This window comes from Leucoraja erinacea, chromosome 3, assembly GCF_028641065.1.
Source record: "Leucoraja erinacea ecotype New England chromosome 3, Leri_hhj_1, whole genome shotgun sequence".
Taxonomy (NCBI): domain Eukaryota; kingdom Metazoa; phylum Chordata; class Chondrichthyes; order Rajiformes; family Rajidae; genus Leucoraja; species Leucoraja erinaceus.
This window is the reverse complement of record NC_073379.1, coordinates 73,671,703-73,695,333: the sequence shown is the minus strand read 5'-3', so window position 1 is coordinate 73,695,333 and position 23,631 is coordinate 73,671,703. Positions and strand designations below refer to the sequence as shown.

At 42.9% G+C, this 23,631-nt stretch overlaps 1 protein-coding gene and 1 long non-coding RNA gene across 2 annotated transcripts in view; one reads left to right on the top strand and one right to left on the bottom strand.

Moving 5' to 3' along the window:
* Positions 1-407: 407 nt before the first annotated feature.
* Positions 408-18,924, bottom strand: LOC129695731 (iron-sulfur cluster assembly 1 homolog, mitochondrial-like). The gene is made up of 4 exons (XM_055632946.1): positions 18,739-18,924; positions 13,051-13,104; positions 12,422-12,527; positions 408-1,711 (listed from the first exon to the last, which is right to left on the bottom strand). The coding sequence occupies exons 1-4, from the start codon at positions 18,820-18,822 to the stop codon at positions 1,563-1,565; spliced, it is 393 nt and encodes a 130-aa protein (XP_055488921.1). The 5' UTR covers positions 18,823-18,924; the 3' UTR covers positions 408-1,562.
* LOC129695732 (uncharacterized) overlaps positions 18,540-23,631 on the top strand; it is a 23,615-nt gene continuing 18,523 nt past the window's right edge. Inside the window, exon 1 of the long non-coding RNA XR_008723219.1 lies at positions 18,540-18,688. This is a non-coding gene — a long non-coding RNA (uncharacterized LOC129695732). The remainder of the gene's footprint in view (positions 18,689-23,631) is intronic.

Below are 23,631 nucleotides of genomic sequence, written 5' to 3'. Positions count from 1 at the left end.
CTCAAAGACAATATGGAACAGTTCGAGGGAGGGAGGCAAAGTGGTGTCGCCTCGAACGTTGATAATGGCGGCTCCCCCAAAAAACTACTGCATCACCACCTCCACCCAGCTATTTTGCCTCTCCTGCATTCCCTGGTGAGCTGCTGACCTTCCCAGGCAATCCAAGCTGTTCATCGCTGCTCCTACACCAACAAAAAAGACTTGCCTGCAGTCTTGTTCTGAGTCTTGCCGAGAGAAAGGAGACTTAGTCTTCAGCTCCAGGCTCCAAGGTCGCTGAAAGAGGTTGAGACGGTGCTGGTGCAGAAATCCTCCCACATCATACAAAAGCCAGACTGCCAAGGAGTACTTAAAAGAGCAACCACATTTCTGGAAGAATGTCTTGTGGACAGATGAGACGCATATTACACTTTATTAAATGAGATACTGCACACAGTGCTTTTAATAGTAGACTTAAATTAAAAATCCAAATTGGCAACTAAAGTAATAAAAGGAAATCTGAATCAACATTTTACAGAGAGTCTGTAAATTATATTGTGCGTATAAAGGTACAAAGTGATTCAATATCCAAGTATTTAAAATACACCTTATACATATAATTAGTGAAAGTACATCTATATAATTAAATTAGCAACAGCTACACTGGAGCGAAACAATAGTTAAAAGCTGTGCATCAAGATTCTTGATATATATTGGAGAGATTTAAGGTCTCTAGTAGAACAGAATTTATGGACCTTCTTGGTCATGAGGTATAAATAATCAAACAGCTAGATTTATTGCATCAACTACATGAAGTGCATTTTTACCTGATAAAACATAATCTGGAAACGGAGGTTCTGAACAATTCTGACACCTTCCTGGAGCAATTTGGTAGTGATGTAGCTTGTTGTGCTGGCAAGTTAGTACATTGATACGACATTTGGATTCCAGTGTCAGTTTTAACTTCATTGCATTTTTGGTTGTTGGTAGTGGAGAGAAAACTCCTAATTCCCCGTAACAATCTCGAGACTTTTATAGCAACATCTTCAAAAAATCTTTAGGCTTTATTGCCAAATAAAGTTCCCTTGAAAGAAGACTGATTTGTGGAGCTTGAAATGAAATGGCAAGGTGGTGCCAGCTGCAGTTGGCAAATAATTTTGAATCCAACGTCAATATAGCTCAAATAATAAAGCAATTCTGGTTCCAAAGATCTGACTTTGACAAAGTGTGTATTTGAAATTATTAAATGCAAGAATACTTTCCAGATGCAAAATGGTTGTATTTATCCTATCCAGTCACATTCATTCATTCAATGCACCAGTTTACAATTCATAACCTTAGCATTATCCACTGTTTGACAATTGAACAGGAAAAAAGAAACTAGATTTAACACCACAACCTCGTGCAAAATTCCCCGTCAGGAGAAAGATCCATTGTTAGTAGCTAAATACCAATAGGGATGAGATTTTGGTTTCTTCTTGGAAATCAAAATAAAAATTCAGCTACACTCAATGGTCTAAAAAGGAATATTAGTGCTTCACCACACAATGCCCACAATAGTGTTCACAATACATTGTTGGCTTTCGTTAAACATGAAAACTTTCTCCACAGCCACACGTTCCTTTGATGTTGGGATTGTGAAAGACAAATTCACTTGCAAGTTTATTTTCAGCGTAGTCCATTTCTGTTCCAAGAAGAGTCAACTGTGCTTTCTTTTGAATGAATATTCGAACACCTGAAAGAGAAAATTAACAGCATTATTATGTCTATCAAAGTCAAAGGCAGCATTAAACTGAAAGAGAAAGCATATAATATTGCAAAGATTAGTGGGAAGCAAAAGGATTGGGAAGCTTTTAAAACCAACGGAAGATAACTAAAAAGGCAACTAGGGGAGAAAAGATGAAATATGAAGGTAAGAAAGTTCAAACGTTTTTTCAAATATATAAAGAGTTAAAAGAGAGGCAAGAGTGGATATTAGACCACTGGAAAATGATGCTAGTGTAGTAGTAATGGTGGAATAAAGAAATGGCTGAAGAGGTTTTTTGCATCAGTCTTCATTATGGAACACCCCAGTTACTTGCCAGAAATTTAAAAGAGTCAGGGCAAAAGTTAGAGTTGCTATTACTAAGGAGAAGGTGCTTAGGAAGCTGAAAGGTCTAAATGTTGATGTCACCTCCACCAGATGTACTACAGGGGTTCTGATACAGGTAGCTTGCGAGCCAACCAAAAACTCCACAATCTCTAGTAGAGGCATTAGTAGTGATCTTTCAAGAATCAGTCAGGAGTGGTCCCAGAGGACACACAGGACAGCTTCGACGTATCTTTTGAAGGAGACAAGGAGGAATTTCTTTAGACAGAGGGTGGTGAATCTGTGGAATACATTACCACAAACACCTGTGGAGGCCAAGTCATTAGGTATTTTTAAAGTGGAGACTGACAGGTTCTTGATTCGTAAGGGTGTCAAAGTTTACAGAGATAAGGCAGGAAAATGGAATTGAGGGGAAAGCTAGATCATTCATGAACAAATAGCCTAATTCTACTCCTATGACTAATGAACTATCATAGGAAAAATTCAATTATGCATTCAGTCCTCCTTTTGAACACTGTTCAGTTAATTTTGTAATTTCCCCATTCCAGGATTTAATTTTCGACTAAATCCTATTTGTCATCCATATGCTGCCCCCTAGTGGCATCATCTAAATATCCAACCGGTTTCTAATTGCACACTTAAGAGTCTTGACCCTGCCTCTTTGTCGGGTACGTCGAACAATCCCTGTTCGAGGCGTACCAAGGCCCCATCCCCGACTTCTACCTCCGCTACATCGACGATTGCTTTGGTGCTACGTCCTGCACCCACACACAACTGACTGACTTCATCCGCTTCACCACTAACTTCCATCCGGCACTCAAATACACCTGGACCATTTCCGACATTTCCCTACCATTTCTTAACCTATCTCCATCGCAGGAGATAGACTTCTAACTGACATCCACTATAAACCCACTGACTCCCATGGCTTTCTAGACTACTCTTCGTCCCACCCTGCTTCCTGTAAGGACTCCATCCTCTACTCCCAATTCCTCCGTCTACGCCGCATCTGCTCCCAGGATGAGGTGTTCCACACCAGGGCATCGGAAATGTCCTCATTCTTCAGGGAACGGGGGTTCCCCTCCCCTACTATAGATGAGGCTCGCACCAGGGTCTCTTCCATACCCCGTAACACTGCTCTCTCTCCCCATCCCCCCCACTCGTAACAAGGGCAGAGTCCCCCTAGTCCTCACCTTTCACCCCACCAGCCGTCACATACAACAAATAGTCCTCCGTCATTTTCGCCACCTCCAACGTGACCCCACCACTCGCCACATCTTCCCATCTCCCTCCCTGTCTGCTTTCCGCAAAGACCACTCCCTCCGTAACTCCCTGGTCAATTCTTCCCTTACCTCCCCCTACCCGGGCACTTTCCCTTGCAACCGCAAGAGATGCTACACTTGTCGCTTTACCTCCCCCCTCGACCCCATTCAAGGACGTAAGCAGTCGTTCCAGGTGCGACAGAGGTTCACCTGCTTCTCCTCCAACCTCATCTATTGCATACGCTGCTCTAGATGTCAGCTGATCTACATCGGTGAGACCAAGAGTAGACTTGGCGATCGTTTCGCTGAACACCTCCGCTCGGTCCTCATTAATCAAGCTGACCTCCCGGTGGCTCAGCACTTCAACTCCCCCTCCCATTCCAAATCCGACCTCTCTGTCCTGGGCCTCCTCCATGGTCAGAGTGAGCACCACCGGAAATTGGAGGAACAGCATCTCATATTCCGCTTGGGCAGTCTGCACTCTAGTGGCATAAACATTGAATTCTCTCATTTCCGGAAGCCCTTGCTGTCTCCTCCCCTTCTCAGCTCTCCCTCAGCTCTCGGGCTCCTCCTCTTCCTTTTTCCTTTCTTCTCCCCGCCCCTCCCCCCCCACCCTCCATCAGTCTGAAGAAGGGTTTCGGCCCGAAACGTTGCCTATTTCATTCACTCCATAGATGTTGCTGCACCCGCCGAGTTTCTCCAGCATTTTTGTCTACCTTCGATTTTCCAGCATCTGCAGTTCCTTCTTAAACACATCACCTAACCATGTTCTTCAGGGATGCTGCCTGACTTGCAGAGTTATTCCAGCACTGTGTCCCTTTGTGTACTAACCAGCATCTGCTGTTCTTGGTTTCTAATTGCACATTTACCGTTCCCAGCCATACTCCACTGCCACATGGTCCCTGCCTTACTTTGTCCTGCTAATGTGACATACAATACTAACTGAGCAAAACTTTATTTCAATAAAATGTGAAGGCAGAAGACACAATTGATAAAATTGATAGCCTGCTGAGTTACTCCAGCACTGTGTCGTTTCACCTTAAAACTAGGCACAGATGCTGCTGGTTTGCAACAGCGGGTGCGTCTTCACCAGCTGTCCCACGTAGCAGTTGGTTGACACAGCTGTTGTGCCTCTAGTTGTCGCCCCTGGTAGACAGCGCTTTTTTCAGGCCGCCGCCACTGGCAGGACATGTTCAATCATTGTAGGGTTCTCCCCCTCCCCTCTCACCAGCTGCCGCTTCTTCCTGTCGGGGGTAGCAGCCTGAACAAAGCACTGCCGGCCAGGAGCTACAAGGTGAGCCACAACCACAACCGTGTCACGCAGACGATGTGACAGATGATGAAGGGCTCACTGGAGGACATTGTGGAAGATGTTGGCGATTCGACCAGGTGTTGCTCTCCACTGTCTCTCTCGCCTTGCTAGTGCCACATCGCCAGTCACCACAACTGGAAGAGGAGCAAGCCCAGGTGACGCTATTATATCTATGAAACTGGCGGAAAGCCCTCACCATCCTCCCGTACAATAACGCAAGTCATTTTAGAAACAGGATAACCTACTGTGAATTGTTTACCCGTGCGAGTTCACGTATCTCACTTGTTATGCAAGTCGGGGAGTGTCTAAACAGTTAAATGCCTTAAACATGCTTTTTCACTCAAAGTTGGACAGAAAGTGCTGGAGTACCTCTGTGGGTCAGGCAGCATCTTTAGAGTAACATGGATATGTGACAATTCCGGTCACAACCCTTCTTCAGACTAATTGATTCAGTTGGACAGGTTTGGAGGGATATGGGACTAGTTGCAGCTGGGATATGTTGGCCGGTATGGGCAAGTTGGGCCGAAGGGCCTGTTTCCACACTGTATCACTCTATGACTCCCGACCTGAATCATCACTTACCCATGTTACTCCAGTGACGTTGCCCGACCCGCGGAATTACTCTAGCACTTTGTGTCTTATTTGTAAACAAGCATCTGCAGTTCCTTGTTTCTACACTTTCATTCACTGCCTACTATGGTCACCTCTGTACTGCAGGTCTGTTTTGAAATCTTTTCTGTTCAGGCCACAGGGGTGATGAACACCTTCCAGTCACCTGCCACTTTAATTCTCCATTCCACTACACTCCACAGAAAACGGTTTTCAACATCCTTGCAGGTTCCTGATTATGAGTCGGATTGTCTAATTCTTAGTCAGCAGCTGCCGAAATAAATCGTCAGTGCTCACATGGTATCCAGTTAGATGGCGTCTGGATTAGAGTAGCATGCCGGACACAATGACACTGATACCCGGAGATTGTGGCAAGACTTGCACACTATAACAGGCTACAAAGGAAAGGTGGGCTGTATCGCTGGCAACAATGAGTCCATGATGAACTCAATTCATTGAACAGACGATCCGGATGAAGTCCCTGTCTGCATCCTCAAGACCTGTGCCGATCAGCTGGCAGAGGTATTCGCAGACATCTTTAACCCCTCACTCTTCCATTCAGAGATCCCACCTGCTTCAAAACGGCCACTATCATCCCAATGCCAAAGAAAAGTTAGACAGCACGCCTTAATGGCCACTGTCCTGTGGCTCTGACATGCACCACCATGAAGTGTTTCAAGAAACTGGTGATGGTGCACATTAACTCCAGCCTCCCAGCCAGTATTGACCCAGGGCAGTTTGCTTACCATCAAAACACTCCATAGTAGATGTCATATCCCTTGGCCCTACACTCATCTCAGGAACACCTAGACAACAAGGACTCCGAGGCTAAACTCCTATTTATCAACTATAAACAGTTACCTTCAACTCATTCCAAACTCCTGCACCTAGGAATTAGCTCTCCCCTCTGCCACTGGATCTTCGACTTTCTGACCCACAGACTATAACCAGTGAGGATAGGTGACAACACCTCCCCCCCAGTCATTCTCAACATCGGTGCCCCGCAAGGATGCATTCTCAGTCCCCTACTATACTCATGACAGCCGGAATTTGGCTCCATCTACAAGTTTGCAGAATCCACTTCTGTTGTGTTGTGGCTGTCCAAATAACTGAAGCCTAACACCATGATAAAGGTCCAAAGACTTTATTAATGACATAGCACAGGTAACTTCACACACCCAAGTTTGTCCTAAATTTAATTTTTTGCTTCTTCCCATGAATTGATTGACATGGAGACCTGGGTATTACTCCTCAGTTATGTTCTCTTTTGAGATAGGAAGTTGGTACAAAGTCATTCTCCATCCCAAAAACAGGGCTATCGAGGAAAGTCGCCGAGGGTTTCCCTGTCAATCGCCTGTGCTACTAAGGAATTTATTTCATCATGCCATAAAAGAACACCCTGGCGAAATTATGTCACACAGGTGTAGATGATCGAACTATGGTACAGAATAATCCACATCAAACTCACTAATGATGCCAACGAATAGACGCTGTGGGTTCGAACAGTGCAGGATGGCAGGTGGAATTTGCTTCCACGACCTAACCATATAATATAACAATTACAGCACGGAAACACGCCATCTCGACCCTTCTAGTCCGTGCCGAACACATAATCTCCCCTAGTCCCATATACCTGCGCTCAGACCATAACCCTCCATTCCCTTCCCATCCATATAACTATCCAATTTATTTTTAAATGATAAAAACTAACCTGCCTCCACCACCTTCACTGGAAGCTCATTCCACACAGCTACCACTCTCTGAGTAAAGAAGTTCCCCCTCATGTTACCCCTAAACTTCAGTCCCTTAATTCTCATGTCATGTCCCCTTGTTTGAATCTTCCCTACTCTCAGTGGGAATAGCTTTTCCACGTCAACTCTGTCTATCCCTCTCATCATTTTAAAAACCTCTAACAAGTCCCCCCTTAACCTTCTGCGCTCCAAAGAATAAAGCCCTAACTTGTTCAACCTTTCTCTGTAACTTAGTTGCTGAAACCCAGGCAACATTCTAGTAAATCTGTGACCTAGCTCAATATAAAGTTGAACTAGGAGGAATTGAAACCCCCACCCCGAACATATTTTATCACCAGTTTTGTCATTTAATGTCTTTTGAGTCATGTAGTACAGAAACAGGCCTTTCGATCCAATTGTCCATGCTGACCAAGATTTCTTCCTGAGCTAGATCTGTTTACCTGCATTTAGCCTACAGCTCTGTGCAACCATGCCATGTTGTACCCATACGTTTTCTGTTTTTATCCTAACATAGACATCCTTTTGGTACTTTCCCTCGTTTTTTTATTTTAATAATAATAATAATAATAATAATAATAATAATAATAAATACTTTAGTGATCCCCTCAGAGAAATTCAGAAAATATTTTGGAGCTTACGACTTATTTTCTCCAATTTTTTTTACAATTCAGCTAATAGGTCATTGGCTCGAATCATTAACTTTATTTCTCTCTCCATAAGTTTCAGTTATTACTACATTTTCTTTCTTTTATTATTTTATGTGCCTCTTAAAAAGAAGGATGAACACTGTCGGACTGTTACTTGAGTGTCTCAACGACATAAAGGCCTGGATGGCTCTGAACTTTTTAATATTTAATGATAAAAAGACGGAAGTAATGGTTTTTGGTGGCACCACTGGGCCCCCCCCCCTGTAGATCTGGGCTCCCTGGTCCAGTATATCAAACCAAGCATCACAAACCTAGGGGTTAAAGTGGACCCTGAGCTTAAATTTGACAGTCAGATCAAGGCTGGTGTTAAATCAAGTTTTTTCCATTTGAGGCAGCTGGCCAAAATAAAGCCAATTCTGTCAAGGCAGCACTTTGTGACGGTAATCCACGCCTTTGTTACCACTCGGCTGGATTACTGTAATGCACTGTATGTGGGGGTTAGTGGGTCCTCCATCGCCCGTCTCCAGATGGTACAGAATGCAGCTGTACGTCTTTTTTTTTTTTTTTTTTTTTTTTTTTTTTTTTTTTTTTTTTTATTTTTTATTTTATTAGAAGTAAGCACAGTCATATGGCACCAAAGTGCCTAATATATATTTTCATAATACATTTTATGTACAACTTCTTTTTTTTTTTGTTACATTGAAAAAAGATGAGAATAAGAAAAAGAAGTTAGATAGTAAAGGATAGAAAAATGTGAAATATATAGTGTGTGAAGAAAGAAAACGAGTAAATGAAGAAAGTTGAGAGAGAAAATAGTGAAAAGAAAAGGAGATCATTATTTATAGTCTTGACCAACCCTCGTCCAGTCCTGAAACAGTTATTTTTTACAATTGTGTTGCACCATATGATTCCAAAAAAAAAAACGACGAATGGAGACCAACTCGTTATGAATTGGTCTGATTTATCCATTAGGAGGAATCGCATTTCCTCAAGATGAGCGGTGTCCAACATACTTGCAATCCACATTTTAAGCGTTGGTATTGATGTACCCTTCCAAAATTTAAGTATTAATTTTTTTGCTATTATTAAACCATAATTAAGGAATAGATTTTGAGACGCGTTCAATTTATTCCCATCTTCCATTACACCAAATATAATCATTTCAGTATTAGGTTCCATTCTTGTCTTGAATAATTTTGTAAGTATTTCAAAAATATCATTCCAAAATCTATAAAGTTTTATGCAGGAAACTAAGGAGTGTGTTATAGTTGCCTTTTGGGCTAGACATTTATCACAAGTGGCGGATATATTTGGATAAAATTTGTTCAATCTTGTTTTTGAATAATATAATCTATGTACAATTTTAAATTGTATTAGATTATGTCTTACATTAATTGAACATTTGTGAATATATATCAGGTATTTTTCCCATTTAACCTTCGTAATTTTTATCATTAATTCCCGTTCCCACTCTTCTCCAAGTACCTCTGTCGATGGTAGGTCTATATTTAGAATACTATTATATAAATAGGATATTAATTTTTGTGAGTCAGCTTCAATATTCATTGCTTCTTCCAATAAGTCAGGAGTTACTTTTTGATATCCTTGTATATATTTTTTCACAAAGTCGCAAATCTGAAGATATTTAAAATATTGGTTGTTTTTCAATTTAAATTTTAATTGTAGTTGTTGGAATGATAGTAGGTTTCCTATTTCGTACATATCCCTGATCCTTCTAATTCCGAGACTTTCCCATTGGTTACATGTCTTATCAATAAGAGATGGTTTAAATAAAGGGTTATTCGCAATTGGCATTAACAGTGATAGATTTCTTAATTTTAAAGATAATTTTATTTGTTTCCAAATTCTTATTGTACCATATATAATTGGGTTCTTCTTATATATTGTGTTATTCAGTTTTTTGGGGGAAAAGAGGATCGTTCCTATATTACAAGGATGACAATCCTCCTTCTCCATTTTTATCCATTCTGTCTGTTGTGTAGAACTATCCAACCAATAAATCATATTCTTAATATGCACTGCCCAGTAATAATACATAAAATTCGGAAGTGAAAGTCCCCCGACCTCTTTTGGTTTACATAAGTGTTTTTTTTGTGATTCTATGTGATTTATAGTCCCAAATATAATTTGTAATGTTAGAGTCTAATTTTAAAAAAAAATATTTTGGTATATATACCGGTATAGACTGAAATAGGTATAGTAATTGTGGTAAGAAGATCATTTTTATTGCATTTATTCTACCTAATAATGATAAGGGAAGTGTTTTCCAAAATTTAATCCGTGTATTAAGTTTATTTAATAAAGGTATGAAATTAGCATTGAATAATGCTTTATATTTTCTAGTAATCTGAATACCCAAATATTTAAATTTTTCTGTTGCGATTTTAAAGGGGAACTTCAGTAAGTGTGTAGGTTCTTGAGGTTTTAATGTCATGATTTCGCTTTTGTTCCAGTTTATTCTATATCCAGAAAAAGACCCAAATTCCTCTATTAAGTTTAATAAATTTGGTATGCTCGTTTGTGACTTTGTAATATATAAAAGTATATCGTCTGCATATAATGAGATTTTATTCTTTGAGTCCCTGGTATTATAGCCCTGAATATTCGGATGAATTCTTATACTTTCAGCCAGGGGTTCTATCATAAGGGCAAATAGCAGGGGTGATAGTGCACATCCCTGCCTATTACCCCTTGATAGTTGAAATTTTTGAGATAACATGTTATTAGTTAAAATTCTTGCCATCGGTTTATCATATAATAATTTTACCCATGTTATAAAATTCTCTCCCATGTTAAATTTTTGTAGTACTTTATATAAGTATTGCCACTCTACCTGATCAAATGCTTTCTCTGCATCCAAAGAAATAATTGATATATCTTCTTCCTCTACTTTATGCGAGTACATTATATTAAACAGGCGTCTCAGATTATTAAATGAGTATCTTTTAGGTATAAACCCCGTTTGATCAGGGTTTATCAGTTTACTAATATATTTGCTTAATCTACTTGCTAAAATCTTTGCTAAAATTTTCTGATCTGTATTTAAAAGTGATATAGCTCTGTACGAGCCCGGATCTTCTAAATCTTTATCTTTTTTTGGAATAAGCGTAATAGTTGATTCTGTTAGTGTTTCAGGTAGTTTGTTTTCTTTAAAAGCATGGGAGTATAAATTAAATAAATAAGGGGCCGTTATCTCCTGAAATTTTTTATAAAATTCATTATTAAAACCATCTGGTCCCGGTGTCTTACCATTTTTCAACGATTTTATTGTTTCACCTATTTCTTTGATTGTAATTTGAGCTCCTAGTTCCTCTTGTTCCAAAGGGTCCAGTATTGGAAGATTACAGTTATCTAGAAATTTTTTTATTTTACTATCTTCTATTTTAATTTTAGATGTATATAAGTTTTGGTAAAATTGGGCAAATCTATTATTAATATCTTTAGGTAGTATTAGTAATTCGCCTTTCTCTGATTTAATTTTGGTTATAGTATTTTCCCTTTCTTTTTTTTGCAATTGGCGAGCTAAAAGTTTATGTGGCTTGTCACCAAACTCAAAATGTTCCTGTTTTGTAATTTGGAATAGTCTTATTACTCTTGCCGATAAAATTCGATTAAGTTTAAATTTCAGTAATACTATCTTATTGTGTTTATCTGTCGTGGAATCTTTGGCATTATCCAACTCTAACTGTCTGATTTCTTGTTCTAACAACAATTGTTCTGTCTTATTCTTTTTATTTTGAAAACTTTGGTATGAAATTATAATTCCTCTCATAAATGCCTTAAAGGTTTCCCATAATAAAGAAGGCGAAGTACCTGGTATATCATTTGTACGTCTTTTAATTGGCACATGTAAACATGAGCACATTTCGCACATTTTAGCCTCACTTCACTGGTTGCCTATTCAGTTTAGGATCCATTTTAAAATTATTTTATTTGCTTTTAAATCCCTAAATGGTCTTGCCCCGCCCTACCTATCTGAGCTTCTACACCCTTATACACCCGCCCACTCTCTCAGGTCAGATAATCAGCTGCTCCTGAGTGGGCCTAAAACTAAGCGGAAGCTCAGAGGGGACCGTGCCTTTGCTGTGTCGGCACCCAAATTATGGAACGATCTGCCTCTCCACATTAAACAGGCCTCTTCTCTGTCTGTTTTTAAATCACTTCTTAAAACCCATCTCTTCTCCGTGGCCTTTGATACCCAGTAAGATGTCGACTTTATTTACTTGATTTAATTTCTTATTTTGATTGCTTTATTGCGTGGTTATTATTTTTACTCATGTTTTATGTCTTTTAATTTATTGTTGTATTTCATATGTAATTTTTGCGCTTTATGTGAGCTGTTATGTTATGTTCTGTTATGTTGTCGGTTTATGATGTCTTGTTTATTCTTCTGTACAGCACTTTGGTCAACATTGGTTGTCTTAAAGTGCTTAACAAATAAAGTTGGATTGGATTGGATTTTATTACACAGCTATTGTATTTATGCTACATGTGGCTGAAATGTAATTCTCTCCTCGCCTAATTTATACTCAAATTCAGTAATAATTATTTTTTCATCAGAGTTTAAAATCTAGCCAATTCCCATTCTACTCAGTTATACTGCACTGAATAAACCATTCATGGTACTATACAGTATTTCTGCTGCGCAATTATCAGTGGACTAGATTCCAAATAAATTGTAGCTGTCATTTCAGTAGCTGTGACTTTTGGTTGATTAGTGTGGATGGGGAAAAAGTAAAAATAAGATTACTTGCCATCCTGGATTACTTCCTCATCTGAATCTCTTTTCTCCTTTGTGTATTCCAAGGTATAAGACAGACCATTGCACCCTCTAGTTCGGACTCCAATTGTCATCCCAATCTGTCACAGAAAATAATCATTTTTTAATTTTTATTTTCTATATTTTATGTTCTATAAAAAATGTAAACAACATGCTTCATCATCGTATCATTTCAATCAATTAGATCCCAGTACGTTACTGTACATGGGCTAATAAAAATTCAGCCCAAGGCAATTTTCCCTTCAAATAAATAACATTTCTAAAAACATATTTGTTGTAAGTTTGTTTAACTCCATTTTCAATTAAATATTCAATTGGTTATCCATAAAACATGGAGTTAAAATGTATATTTATTCCAAATATCAAGTAGATAAAAATAATTGTAATTTGTAACATGTATATGTTTCTCTGAAATTCAATTATTAAAAGCAGTCAAAATAAATTAAGATATTAGAAAACCTTTTAAAATATGTTGTACTATACACAATGTGTCATTACACATCTGAAGAAAAGATTTCTTGAATCCACAATCAATTTTCATATTTGAAACAGTACCTTTCTTTTATTGTTTGTTAGAGAGATAGCGTACTTTGTGTTACTTACGTATTCAGGCTTTTCCCAAAGCAGTTGCTTAATTTTATTAACAGCCATAGGGGTCTAGGCAAGGAGAAACATAACTGAATGTAATTTCAATTTTAATGCCTTCTCCATACAATTCAAAAGCTCCATTAATATGTACCCTCTCAAGTTAACAATGATCTACTTTTCCTGTTCTTTTTGCATTCTGGATATTTCTCATAGTTTCATGATCAAGTTCATATCTGTTCAACCAGAGTTTTGTTTTATGCAACTATTTAGCAAATGAGAGGTGCCAAATCTGTAATTGCTGTCTTATTTTAAGAACACTAAGAGGTAACAGGATATAAACATCATTTACAGATGGCGAGCTTTCCTTTCATCATGTTATATAGGTGTGAAAACCCGTCACTATACTTATGTGCTGAAAAGGCAACCACAGAATTACACATTTATACTATAAAAATAGTCCAGTAATCTCAGCAAGACATTGGTAGAAGCAATGATTTTGAAATTAATAGGAGTTGGCACCAAACTAATTGGCACCAATGAAATTCCAACTCCAGTTGAGTACACTAGGCTTTCCAATGCTTGCCTAGCTTCTTGCACGGCTATTTGTTTGCTGCATTATTTGGTCTCAAGCAGAAACAGTTCTGGTCTCCACTGATTGCTTTATCACTTATTTTTTGTGCATTTCATTCTTACTAGTCAAATTACTAACAGCATCTTGCAGTAAGGCAAATTTCTCGGATTCAAGTAACCAAGTTATTCATTTGCCATCAATGACAAATAACTGTTTCAAACTTGCTTCCCTACAGGTGGGCTTTTGTAGCCAATTAAGATTAACTATTAAGATTTGCTACAAAAAACAAAGTACTGGATGAACTCAGCAGGTCAGGCAACATCTGTGGAGAGAGTGGACAGATGACATTCTGGGTCATGACCATTCTTCAGAATGATGGTAGAAAAATCTGTAAATGAGAGGCGAGAATGGGGCAAAGCCTGGCAGGCAGGTGAGGGGATTGACTGGCAGACAGTTAGAGTGAGTGACAAAGGCTAGAAGTGAAATAGGGGGCAAGAGTGTCAGAGAAGGAAAGAGGAGCGATATATAAAGGACGGATATAGGTGGTAGGGGCACAGAGGACGGGAAAGAAGGGGGATAAAAGGGAAATATTAGACACGGGGATGGGAGAAGAACATACTGAGCAGAAAGAAGCTGAGCGACTGATTTGGTGGGAGGTAGGAGGAGAAATATGTCTGCCAACCAGATTATTACTTGAAATTGAAAAATTCGATGTTCATACCATTAAGCTGCTAGCTAACCAAACACAACATGAGGTGCCGTTCTTCCAATTCCCAGAGTGATCTCGCTCTAACGACAGAGGAAGCCAAAGGACAGAAAGATTGGTATGGGAATGGGTCGGGGAGTCAAAATGATTAGCAACCAGGAGCTCCAGCAGGCCTTGGTGGAAGAACAAGTGTTCAGAGAAATGGTTGCCTGGTCGACACTTTGTCTCACTGAAATAAAGGCGGCCATATCGGGATCACTGAATGCAATAGACAAGGTTGGAAGAGTTGCTACACTTGCATGAGCCCCAGATATGGCAGTATTTTTGTTGGTCACATTGAACATTCCATGTTCCAAGGCTCGGCACCATTCTTCAACTCTTTCTCTGCTAAATCGACGGCTGCATTGGTGCTGCCTCCTGCACCCATGCGGTTACAAAGTTCCTCATAATTCATACCTCTATCCTTGTCTTATACCTTTTGTGTTTTCATCTCTGATCTTTGCCTAACCATCTGCCGATCAAAAACCTTGTCACCCATCACTCGCCGAGCTTTGTCTTGCCCCTTCCCTCTTTCACCCCCAACCCCACCACAATCAGTCTAAAGAAGGGTCCAGACCTGAAACATCACCCATCCATGTTCTCCAGAGATACTTCCTAACCTGCTGAGTTACTCCAGCACTTTGTCCCACACCTCTAGTATCTTTGGTTTTGATGGACGGGGTGGAGTGGTAGATTTAAGTGTGGGATACGGAGTTCGGAGCAGAAAACCTGTATACCTGATTATTAAAGATTCTAAACTGTTTTATTAATCATATGTGATTCTTGGAGACAGCCTAAAGTAACATGATTGTGTTGTAGTCATTTCTTTATGCTTCGTTTTGACCTGGCCAGCTATCTGGACAGTAAATTCACTTAATCACCTTCCAGAGAATCTTAGTGCAGATCGGTAGTTCCAAGAATTTAGGAACACTTGCATGCACAACAAAGCTAGCTAAGACTGTGTCTACAATAAATGTATTACAGGTATTGATTTAAACTAAAGAACTGCAGATATTGGTTTACCAAAAAAAAAATGGGACAAACTCTGCCCACACCTCTGCCAGAAGTATACTCGCACCATGCCCCCCTACCACCACCACTCCCAAGCACCCACTACGCATCATAATACCCCACCATCTGTCATTTCATGGCAAGAACACATATCCAAAACTACTTTCATCCCTCTGTAATTTACACCCTAATGCGGAAAAAGGACTGTCATCGGAAAATCTATTGTACAAAATGCACAAGAAGTGTAAAACGTCACAGCCTCTGAACGGCTAGAGGGCTTTATGAGGAATTTACCAGGACAAGGGCCTGAGCTATAGGGAGAGGTTGGGCAGGCTACATCTTTATTTTTTGGCAGCTATTAGGTGTATAAAAGCATGAGAGTAAGAGATAGGATGGATAACCAAAATATTTTATAGGGGGGTTGCACGTAAGGCCATTGGGTCGAAGGGCTTGACGCACGGAGCAGCTCAATCCTTCTGCAGGTCATGGCAGCCTCCCGCATACACTGTTAACACACGAAACGCGTACGCTGTTACCTGTTAAAAACCGCCGAAATGGTGCATTTATGCGCTGTAAATAATTGTGAAGGGTGACTGAACGCTCTGATCCAAATGCTCAAGTATCTTTGCTATCCCTTGGGATAGCCCCTATCCCCCTGGGGTCAGAGTTGGGTCCGGCCACAGCCGCCCTCCGACCTGTCTCCCCCTATGGGCCGCACTGTCACGGGCTGTGGGTCGGCAGTGCCCACACATGGGGCCGGGTGGAGCGGGGCCGCGGACACACGGGGACAAAAACCTGGCAACGTCCCTGTCAGCTGCAGCAGAGTTGGGAACAGTCTGGTCCCTCCGCCCACCCAGAGTCACAGACTGCGCTGCACCGGCACCTTCCAACGACCCACCCCCCCGCCGGCCGAGGGGATAGACGGCCTGGGCTCCGCGAGTGTGCAGTCAGTGTAGAGTCCGGATGCTGGGACAGAAGACGGGCCCATCGCGGGTACTACAGAAGGCGTTGCATGGCAACAGTGCGGGTCACGGGTTGTGACCTCGACTGCCGTGCAACCTCCTATACAGGGTAGGAGGGGGCTTAGGTTTAAAATGATTCAAGATTCAAGAGAGTTTATTGTCATGTGTCCCTGATAGGACAATGAAATTCTTGCTTTGCTTCAGCACAACAGAACATAGTAGGCAATGACTACAAAACAGATCAGTGTGTCCATATACCATTATATAAATATATACACAAATGAATAAATAAATTGATAAAGTGCAAATAACAGATAACGGGCTATTAATGTTCAGAGTTTTGGCCGAGCCAAGTTTAATAGCCTGATGTCTGTAGGGAAGTAGCTATTCCTGAAACTGGTTGTTGCAGTCTTCAGGCTCCTGTACCTTCTACCTGAAGGTAGCTGGGAGATGAGTGTATGGCCAGGATGGTGTGGGTCCTTGATGATACCGCCGGCCTTTTTGAAGCAGCGACTGCGATAGATCCCCATGATGGAAGCAACGTCAGAGCCAATGATGGACTGGGCAGTGTTTACTACTTTTTGTAGTCTTTTCCTCTCCAGGGCGCTCAAGTTGCCGAACCAAGCCACGATGCAACTGGTCAGCATGCTCTCTACTGTGCACCTGTAGAAGTTAGAGAGAGTCCTCCTTGACAAACCGACTCCGTAATCTTCTCAGGAAGTAGAGGCGCTGATGTGCTTTCTTAATAAATTGCATCAGTGTTCTCGGACCAGGAAAGATCTTCAGAGATGTGCACGTCCCATCCTACTCCTTCCAAAGTCCACAATCAGTTCCTTGGTTTTGCTGGTGTTGAGAGCCAGGTTATTTTCCTGGCACCATATGTACAGTCGCTCGATCTCTCCTTCTATACTCTGACTCATCCCCATCAGTGATACTTCCCACAACAGTGGTGTCGTCAGCGAACTTGATGATGGAGTTCGCACTATGACCAGCTGCACAGTCATGAGTATAGAGTGAGTACAGCAGGGGGCTGAGCACGCAGCCTTGAGGTGTTCCCGTGCTGATTGTTATCGAGGCTGACACATTTCCACCAATACGAACAGACTGTGGTCTGTGAATGAGGAAGTCGAGGATTCAATTGCAGAGGGATGCGCAGAGACCCAGTTCTGCGAGTTTGGTAGCCAGCTTCGAGGGGATGATTGTATTAAATGCCAATGTAATCAAGGAATAACAGCCTGACATATGAGTTTTTGTTGTCCAAGTGGTCCAGAGCAGAGTGGAGAGCCAGCAAGATCGCATCCACCATTGATCTGTTGTGGCGGTAAGCGAACTGCAGTGGGTCCAGGTTTTTGTCGAGGTAGGAGTTGATTTGCACCATGATCAACCTCTCAAAGCACTTCATCACCACAGGCGTTAGTGCCACTGGTCGATAGTCATTGAGGCACGTCACCTTACTCTTCTTGGGCACTGGTATAATTGATGCCCTTTTGAAGCAGATGGGAACCTCAGACCTCAGAAGTGAGAGGTTGAAAATGTCCGTAAAAACTCCTGCCAATTGGTCCGTTTTTAGAACACGACCGGGTATACCATCAGGTCCAGGCGCTTTTCGAGAGTCACCCCTCTGAAGGATTTCCTGACGTCGGCCTCTGTGACTGAGACTGAAATACCATCACAGCAAATGGAGGCTAGGGAAGGCACATCGGTGTTCTCACTATCAAAGCGTGCGTAAAACACATTGAGCTCATCAGGGAGTGATGTTTCGCCGACATTCGAGCTGCCTCCTGGTATCGCCTTGTAGGATGTGATAGCATTCAGGCCCCGCCACAGCTGCCTGATGAGAAGGCAAAGATTTAAGAAGGAACCCGAGGGACAACTTTTTCACACAGAGGGTGGTTATATGGAACAAGCTGTCAGAGGAGATGGTTGAGGCAGCTACGATAACATTTAAAATACATTTGGACAGTTACATGGATAAGAAAGGTTTAGAGGAAAATGGGCCAAATGCGGGAAGGTGGGACTAGCCTAGATGGGGCATCTTGGTCGGCATAGACAAGTTTGTCCGAAGGGCAAGGGCCTGCCTCTATACTAAGCCGCTTTCGCTGTAAACAACTAGCCGCGAAGACGAACAGCAAGTAATCTGCAACCAGCAGCAGTAGCCCCCGTTTACACCACGCCCGGCGCACCACACCACAGCACAGCACAGCACAGCGCACACACACACTCAAACTCCGTCCGTCTCCCCGCCATATCTGCCCCACACCCGAGCATCGGCCATCAGTTGACCTCTCGCCAACGGGACTCAAGTCCAGCCACTCCGGCCTGCTGTCCACGACCGGCCCCGGACCAACCTGCGCCAAGAGACAGGTGATGAAAAAGGGGCAGATTTGAAACTAGTCTTCGGTTTCCCAACTCACCAGAGTTAGCGCCGCTCTGGTCGGGATCAGCCGCCTCCTGGCACTCACGGCTCTGATGGACGCTCTGAGTATGGAGCCGGACATGCTGCTGCCCGCCCGCCCGCGGGGTGAGGGGGAGGAGCGGGTCGGGAGGAGGAGGAGGAGGAGGAGCGGGTCGGGAGGAGGAGGAGGAGGGAGAGGAGGAGGAGCGGGTCGGGAGGAGGAGAGGAGGAGGAGCGGGTCGGGAGGAGGAGGAGGGAGAGAGGAGGAGCGGGGGGCGGGAGGAGGAGAGGAGGAGCGGGTCGGGAGGGAGAGGAGGAGGAGGAGGGGGGGGGGAGGAGGAGAGCGGGAGCGGGTCGGGAGGCGGGGGGAGGGAGGAGAGGAGGGTCGGGGCGGGAGGCGGGAGGAGGGGGGGATCCCGGGGGGAGGGGGCCCCGGAGGAGGAGAGGGAGGAGGAGGAGAGGAGCGGGCGGGGAGGAGGAGAGGAGGAGCGGGTCGGGAGGAGGAGAGGAGGAGAGCGGGGGGGAGGGGAGGAGGAGGAGGAGGAGGGAGAGGAGGAGGAGGAGAGGAGGAGGCGGGTCGGGAGGGGCCGGGGGGAGGGGGGGGGGGGGGGGGGGTGCCGCTCCGGGGGGGAAGGAGTCTCCGGAGGAGGCCTGGAGGAGCGGGGGCGGGAGGGGCCGGGAGGAGGGGGGGGGGGAGCGGGTGTGTGCGGGGCGGGGAGGTGCGGGGCACACACCCCGATCCCGGAGCACCCGGCCGCCTGATTGGCAGCGCTGATAATCACCCTCCCGCGGGACCAATGAGGAAGAGCGACAGGAGCACGTGTCTTGTCAAAGTGACAGGCGGTGAAACCGGCGGCGCCGCTCCGGGCAAACTAGTCTCCGGGCGTCGCCCTGAAAGCGCAGCGGCCGGGCCCGGACACGGACACGGACACGGACACGGACCCGGACGGACACGGACACGGACACGGACTGGACCTGGATCTGGACCTGGACCTGGATCGCCGCCGCTCCGCAGACTCGGCGCCGCTTAAACGTAAAGTTACCGATACCCACGTTCGCAGGAACGCAAGTCTTGCCACGACTTGATCAAGACTCAAATCAAGAGGTTGGGCAGGCGAGGACTTTATTTCTTGGAGCTCAAGAGGCCGAAGAGTAATCTTATCGAGGTGTATATACAACACTATGCGGGCTATAGATAAGGTGAATTCTTTAGTTTAGAAATACAGTGCGGAAAAAGGCACGGAGTCGACCTACATCGACCAGCGATCCCGTACACTAATATCCTACACAATCGGGACAATTTACAATGTTTACCGAAGCCAATTAACCTACAAACCTGAGATAGACACCAAATGCTGAAGTAACTCAACGGGACAGGCAGATTCCTTCTATCCAGAGATGCTGCCTGTCCCACTGAGTTACTTCAGCATTTCGCGTCCATCTTCGGTTTAAACCAGCATTAGCAGTTCCTTCCTATAACCTACAAACCTGTACCTCTTTGGAGCGTGGGAAGGAATCAGAGCTCCCGGAGAAAACCCCCGCAAGTCACGGGGAGAACGTACAAACTCTGGACAGACAGCACCCGTAGTCGGGATCGAACCCTGGTCTCAAGCGCTGCAGCACTGCCGCCCCGATAGGGAGAGGTTGGACAGGCTAGGGCTCCATTCCTTGGAGCGCAAGAGGATGACGATTAATCTTATAGAAGTATATTACACCATGAGGGGAGTAGATTAGGTGAAGGCACATACTCTTTGAGTTTAGAGGCATTATTACACTTGTTTTCAAGCTCAGGATACCATTAATACGACTGATAAATCATTTCCCATCAGTATTTAGGGACAATCAGCATAGATTTGTCCAGGGCAGGTCATACACACTTTAGAACGAATGAAGGTGATTGATGCACAGGATCCACAGTGACTTAGTTTAGTCAAACTATAGAAGACAGAGGGTATAGAAACATAGAAAATAGGTGCAGGAGTAGATCATTCAGCCGCTTGAGCTAGCGTCTAGTAGTCCTGTTTAGTATTTTGTTGCATATTCTTTGCATGCAATGACTGCTTGAAGTCTGTGATTCATGGGCATCGCCAGTTGCTGGGTATCTTCTCTGGTGATGCTCTGCCAGGTCTGTATTGCAGCCATCTTTAGCTTATGCTTGTTTTGGGGGCTAGTCCCCCAGTTTTCTCTTCAGCATATAAAAGGCATGCTCAATTGGATTCAGATTGGGTTTAGCCACTCATGAATTAACCATTTTTTAGCTTTGATAAACTCCTTTGTTTTAGCAGTATGTTTGGGATCATTGGCTTGCTGTAGAATGAACCGCCGACCAATGAGTTTTGAGGCATTTGTTTGAACTTTAGCATATAGGATGTGTCTGTACACTTCAGAATTCATTATGCTACTACCATCAGCAGTTGTATCATCAATGAAAATAACTGAACCAGTACCTTCAGCAGCCATACATGCCCAGGCCTTAACACGCCCACTGTCGTGTTTCACAGATGAGTTGGTAATCTTTGGATATTGTGCAGATCCTTCTCTCCTCCTTACTTTGCTCTTGCCATAACTCTGATATAAGTTAATCTTCATCTCATTTGTCCACAATACCTTTTTTTCAGAACTGGTTGCTCTTTTAAGTACTTCTTGGCAAACTATAACCTGGCCATCCTATTTTTGCAGCTAACCAGTAGTTTGCATCTTGCAGTGTCACCTCTGTATTTCTGTTCATGAAGTCTTCTGCGGACAGTGACCATTGACAAATCCACACCTGACTCCTGAAGAGTGTTCTGATCTGTCGGACAGGTGTTTGGGGATTTTTCCTTATTATAGAGAGAATTCTGTCATCAGCTGTGGAGGTCTTCCTTGGCCTGTCAGTCCCTGTGCGATTAGTTAGCTCACCAGTGCTCTTGTTTTTTTTAATGATGTTCCTAACATGATTTTGGTAAGCCTAAGGTTTGGCTGATGTCTCTAACAGTTTTATTCTTCTTTCTCAGTCTCATAATGGCTTGTTTGACTTTCATTGGCACAACTTTGGTCCTCATGTTGATAAAACAGCAATAAAAGTTTCCAAAGGTGATGGAAAGAATAGGTGCTGAGAGCTCTCGTACCTGCATTAAGGAGGCATTTAACCACACCTGCGCAATTACAAACGCCTGTGAAGCCATGTGTCCCAAACATTGTGGTTCCCTGAAATGGGGGGGGGGGGGGGGGGGGGGGGGGGGGGGGGGGGGGACTATGTATAAAACACAGCTGTAATTTCTTCATGGTGAAACCAAAATGTATAAAAATACCCTTTAATAAAATCTGACAATGCGCACTTTAACCACATGTGATTTTTTTCTATTACAAATCTCAAATTGTGGAGTTGATGGGTTTTTGCCCCAAACATTATGGAGGGCACTGTATATGTTTCTATAAGATTCCCTCTCATCCTTCTAAATTCCAGCGAATACAATCCCAGTCGACCCATTCTTTCATCATGCGTCAGTCCCGCCATCCTGGAAATTAACCTGGCGAACCTACGCTGCACTCCCTCAATAGCAGTGGTGGAAAGGTGTAATTCTAGATGAAGGTCTATGACCAGTGGCATTCTGCAGGGATCAAGTGCCAGGACCTCTGGTGTTGGTGATATATAAATTAATTAAGTGAAAATGTACATGGGCTGCTTGGTAGGTTTGCAAACATCAAAAATTGTGGTTTCAGACCATGAGGAAGGCTGTCAAAGGATGCAGCGGGTTATGGATCAGTTAAAGATATGGGGGGAGAAATAACAGACGAAATTTTATCCAGGCAGATGTAAGGGGTGGTACTTTGGGAGGTTGAATGTAAAGGGAGAGTATACATTAATGGCAAGTATTTTAAAAATCTTATGGTCCAAGTCCATAACTTCCTGAAAGTACACAAGTAGATAGTGTGGTAAAGACATATAGTATGCTTGCCTTTATAGGTCAGGGCATTGAGTACAAGTATCAGGAAGACGTATTGCAGTTTTATAATAGCTTTTGTTCAGTCACATTTGTAGTATTGTGCTGTAGTTCCCATCAACCCAGTGCAGGAAGGAGATTTTGTAGAAGGTGCAGAAGAGGTTTACAAGGACACTCTGAATCAGATGGCATTCGCTGTAAGGAGAGATGGACAAACTGGGATTATTTTCTCTGGAACATCGAAGGTTGAGGGGAGACCTAATAGAATTTTATAAAATTGAGAGGCATAGTCAGAATCTTTTTCCCATAGTTTTGTCCATGGGAGAAAATTTAAATGAGATGTGTCGGGCAAGTTTTTTTTTTACGCTAACTACGTAGGTGGAGGTAGCTGCAGATACAATAGTTGCATTGAAGTGTTTTTTTGGATGGGCACATGGATATGGAGTCTGAGGCAGAAGGATCAGTTTAAGGCATCACGTTAGGCCCTGACATTGTGTGCTGAGGGCCTGTTTCTGTGCTATATTGTTTGATATTTTTCATCCCGTTTCAACAGTAATTTAACCTAAGCTAATTAGTGATCCCTGTCAAGGATTTGGATGAAAATGTACCAGGTATGGATAGTCAATTTGCAGATATTGAAGTACATAGAAAGTGAAGATGATCAAGTATTACAGCTAAGAATTCAGACAAGTGTGGGGTGTTGCATTTTGGAAATCAAACTAGGATAGAACATTCACAGTGAATGGGCTCTGGGAAGTTATAGAACAGAGGGACTAAGGATTACCCAAGTATAGTACCTGAAAGTGGTCACAGGTTGGCACAGTGGTGAAGACTTTTGGCATGCTGGCCTTTATCAGTAAGGGCATTGAATATAGGTTGGGATATATTATGTTGCAGTTGTACAAGATGTCTGAAGCCATATTTGGGGTATTACATTCAGTTTTGGTTTTCTTATGGCAAATATGCTAGAAGCCAGAGAGTGCAGAAAA

Excerpts from the sequence above, each read along its gene's own strand:
- LOC129695731 (XM_055632946.1), bottom strand. The coding sequence starts at position 18,822 with ATGTCCGGCTCCATACTCAGAGCGTCCATCAGAGCCGTGAGTGCCAGG. Across the intron at positions 13,105-18,738 it reads CCAGAGCGGCGCTAACTCTG|ACCCCTATGGCTGTTAATAA; the intron begins GTGAGTTGGGAA and ends CTCCTTGCCTAG. Across the intron at positions 12,528-13,050 it reads TTTGGGAAAAGCCTGAATAC|ATTGGGATGACAATTGGAGT; the intron begins GTAAGTAACACA and ends TTTCTGTGACAG.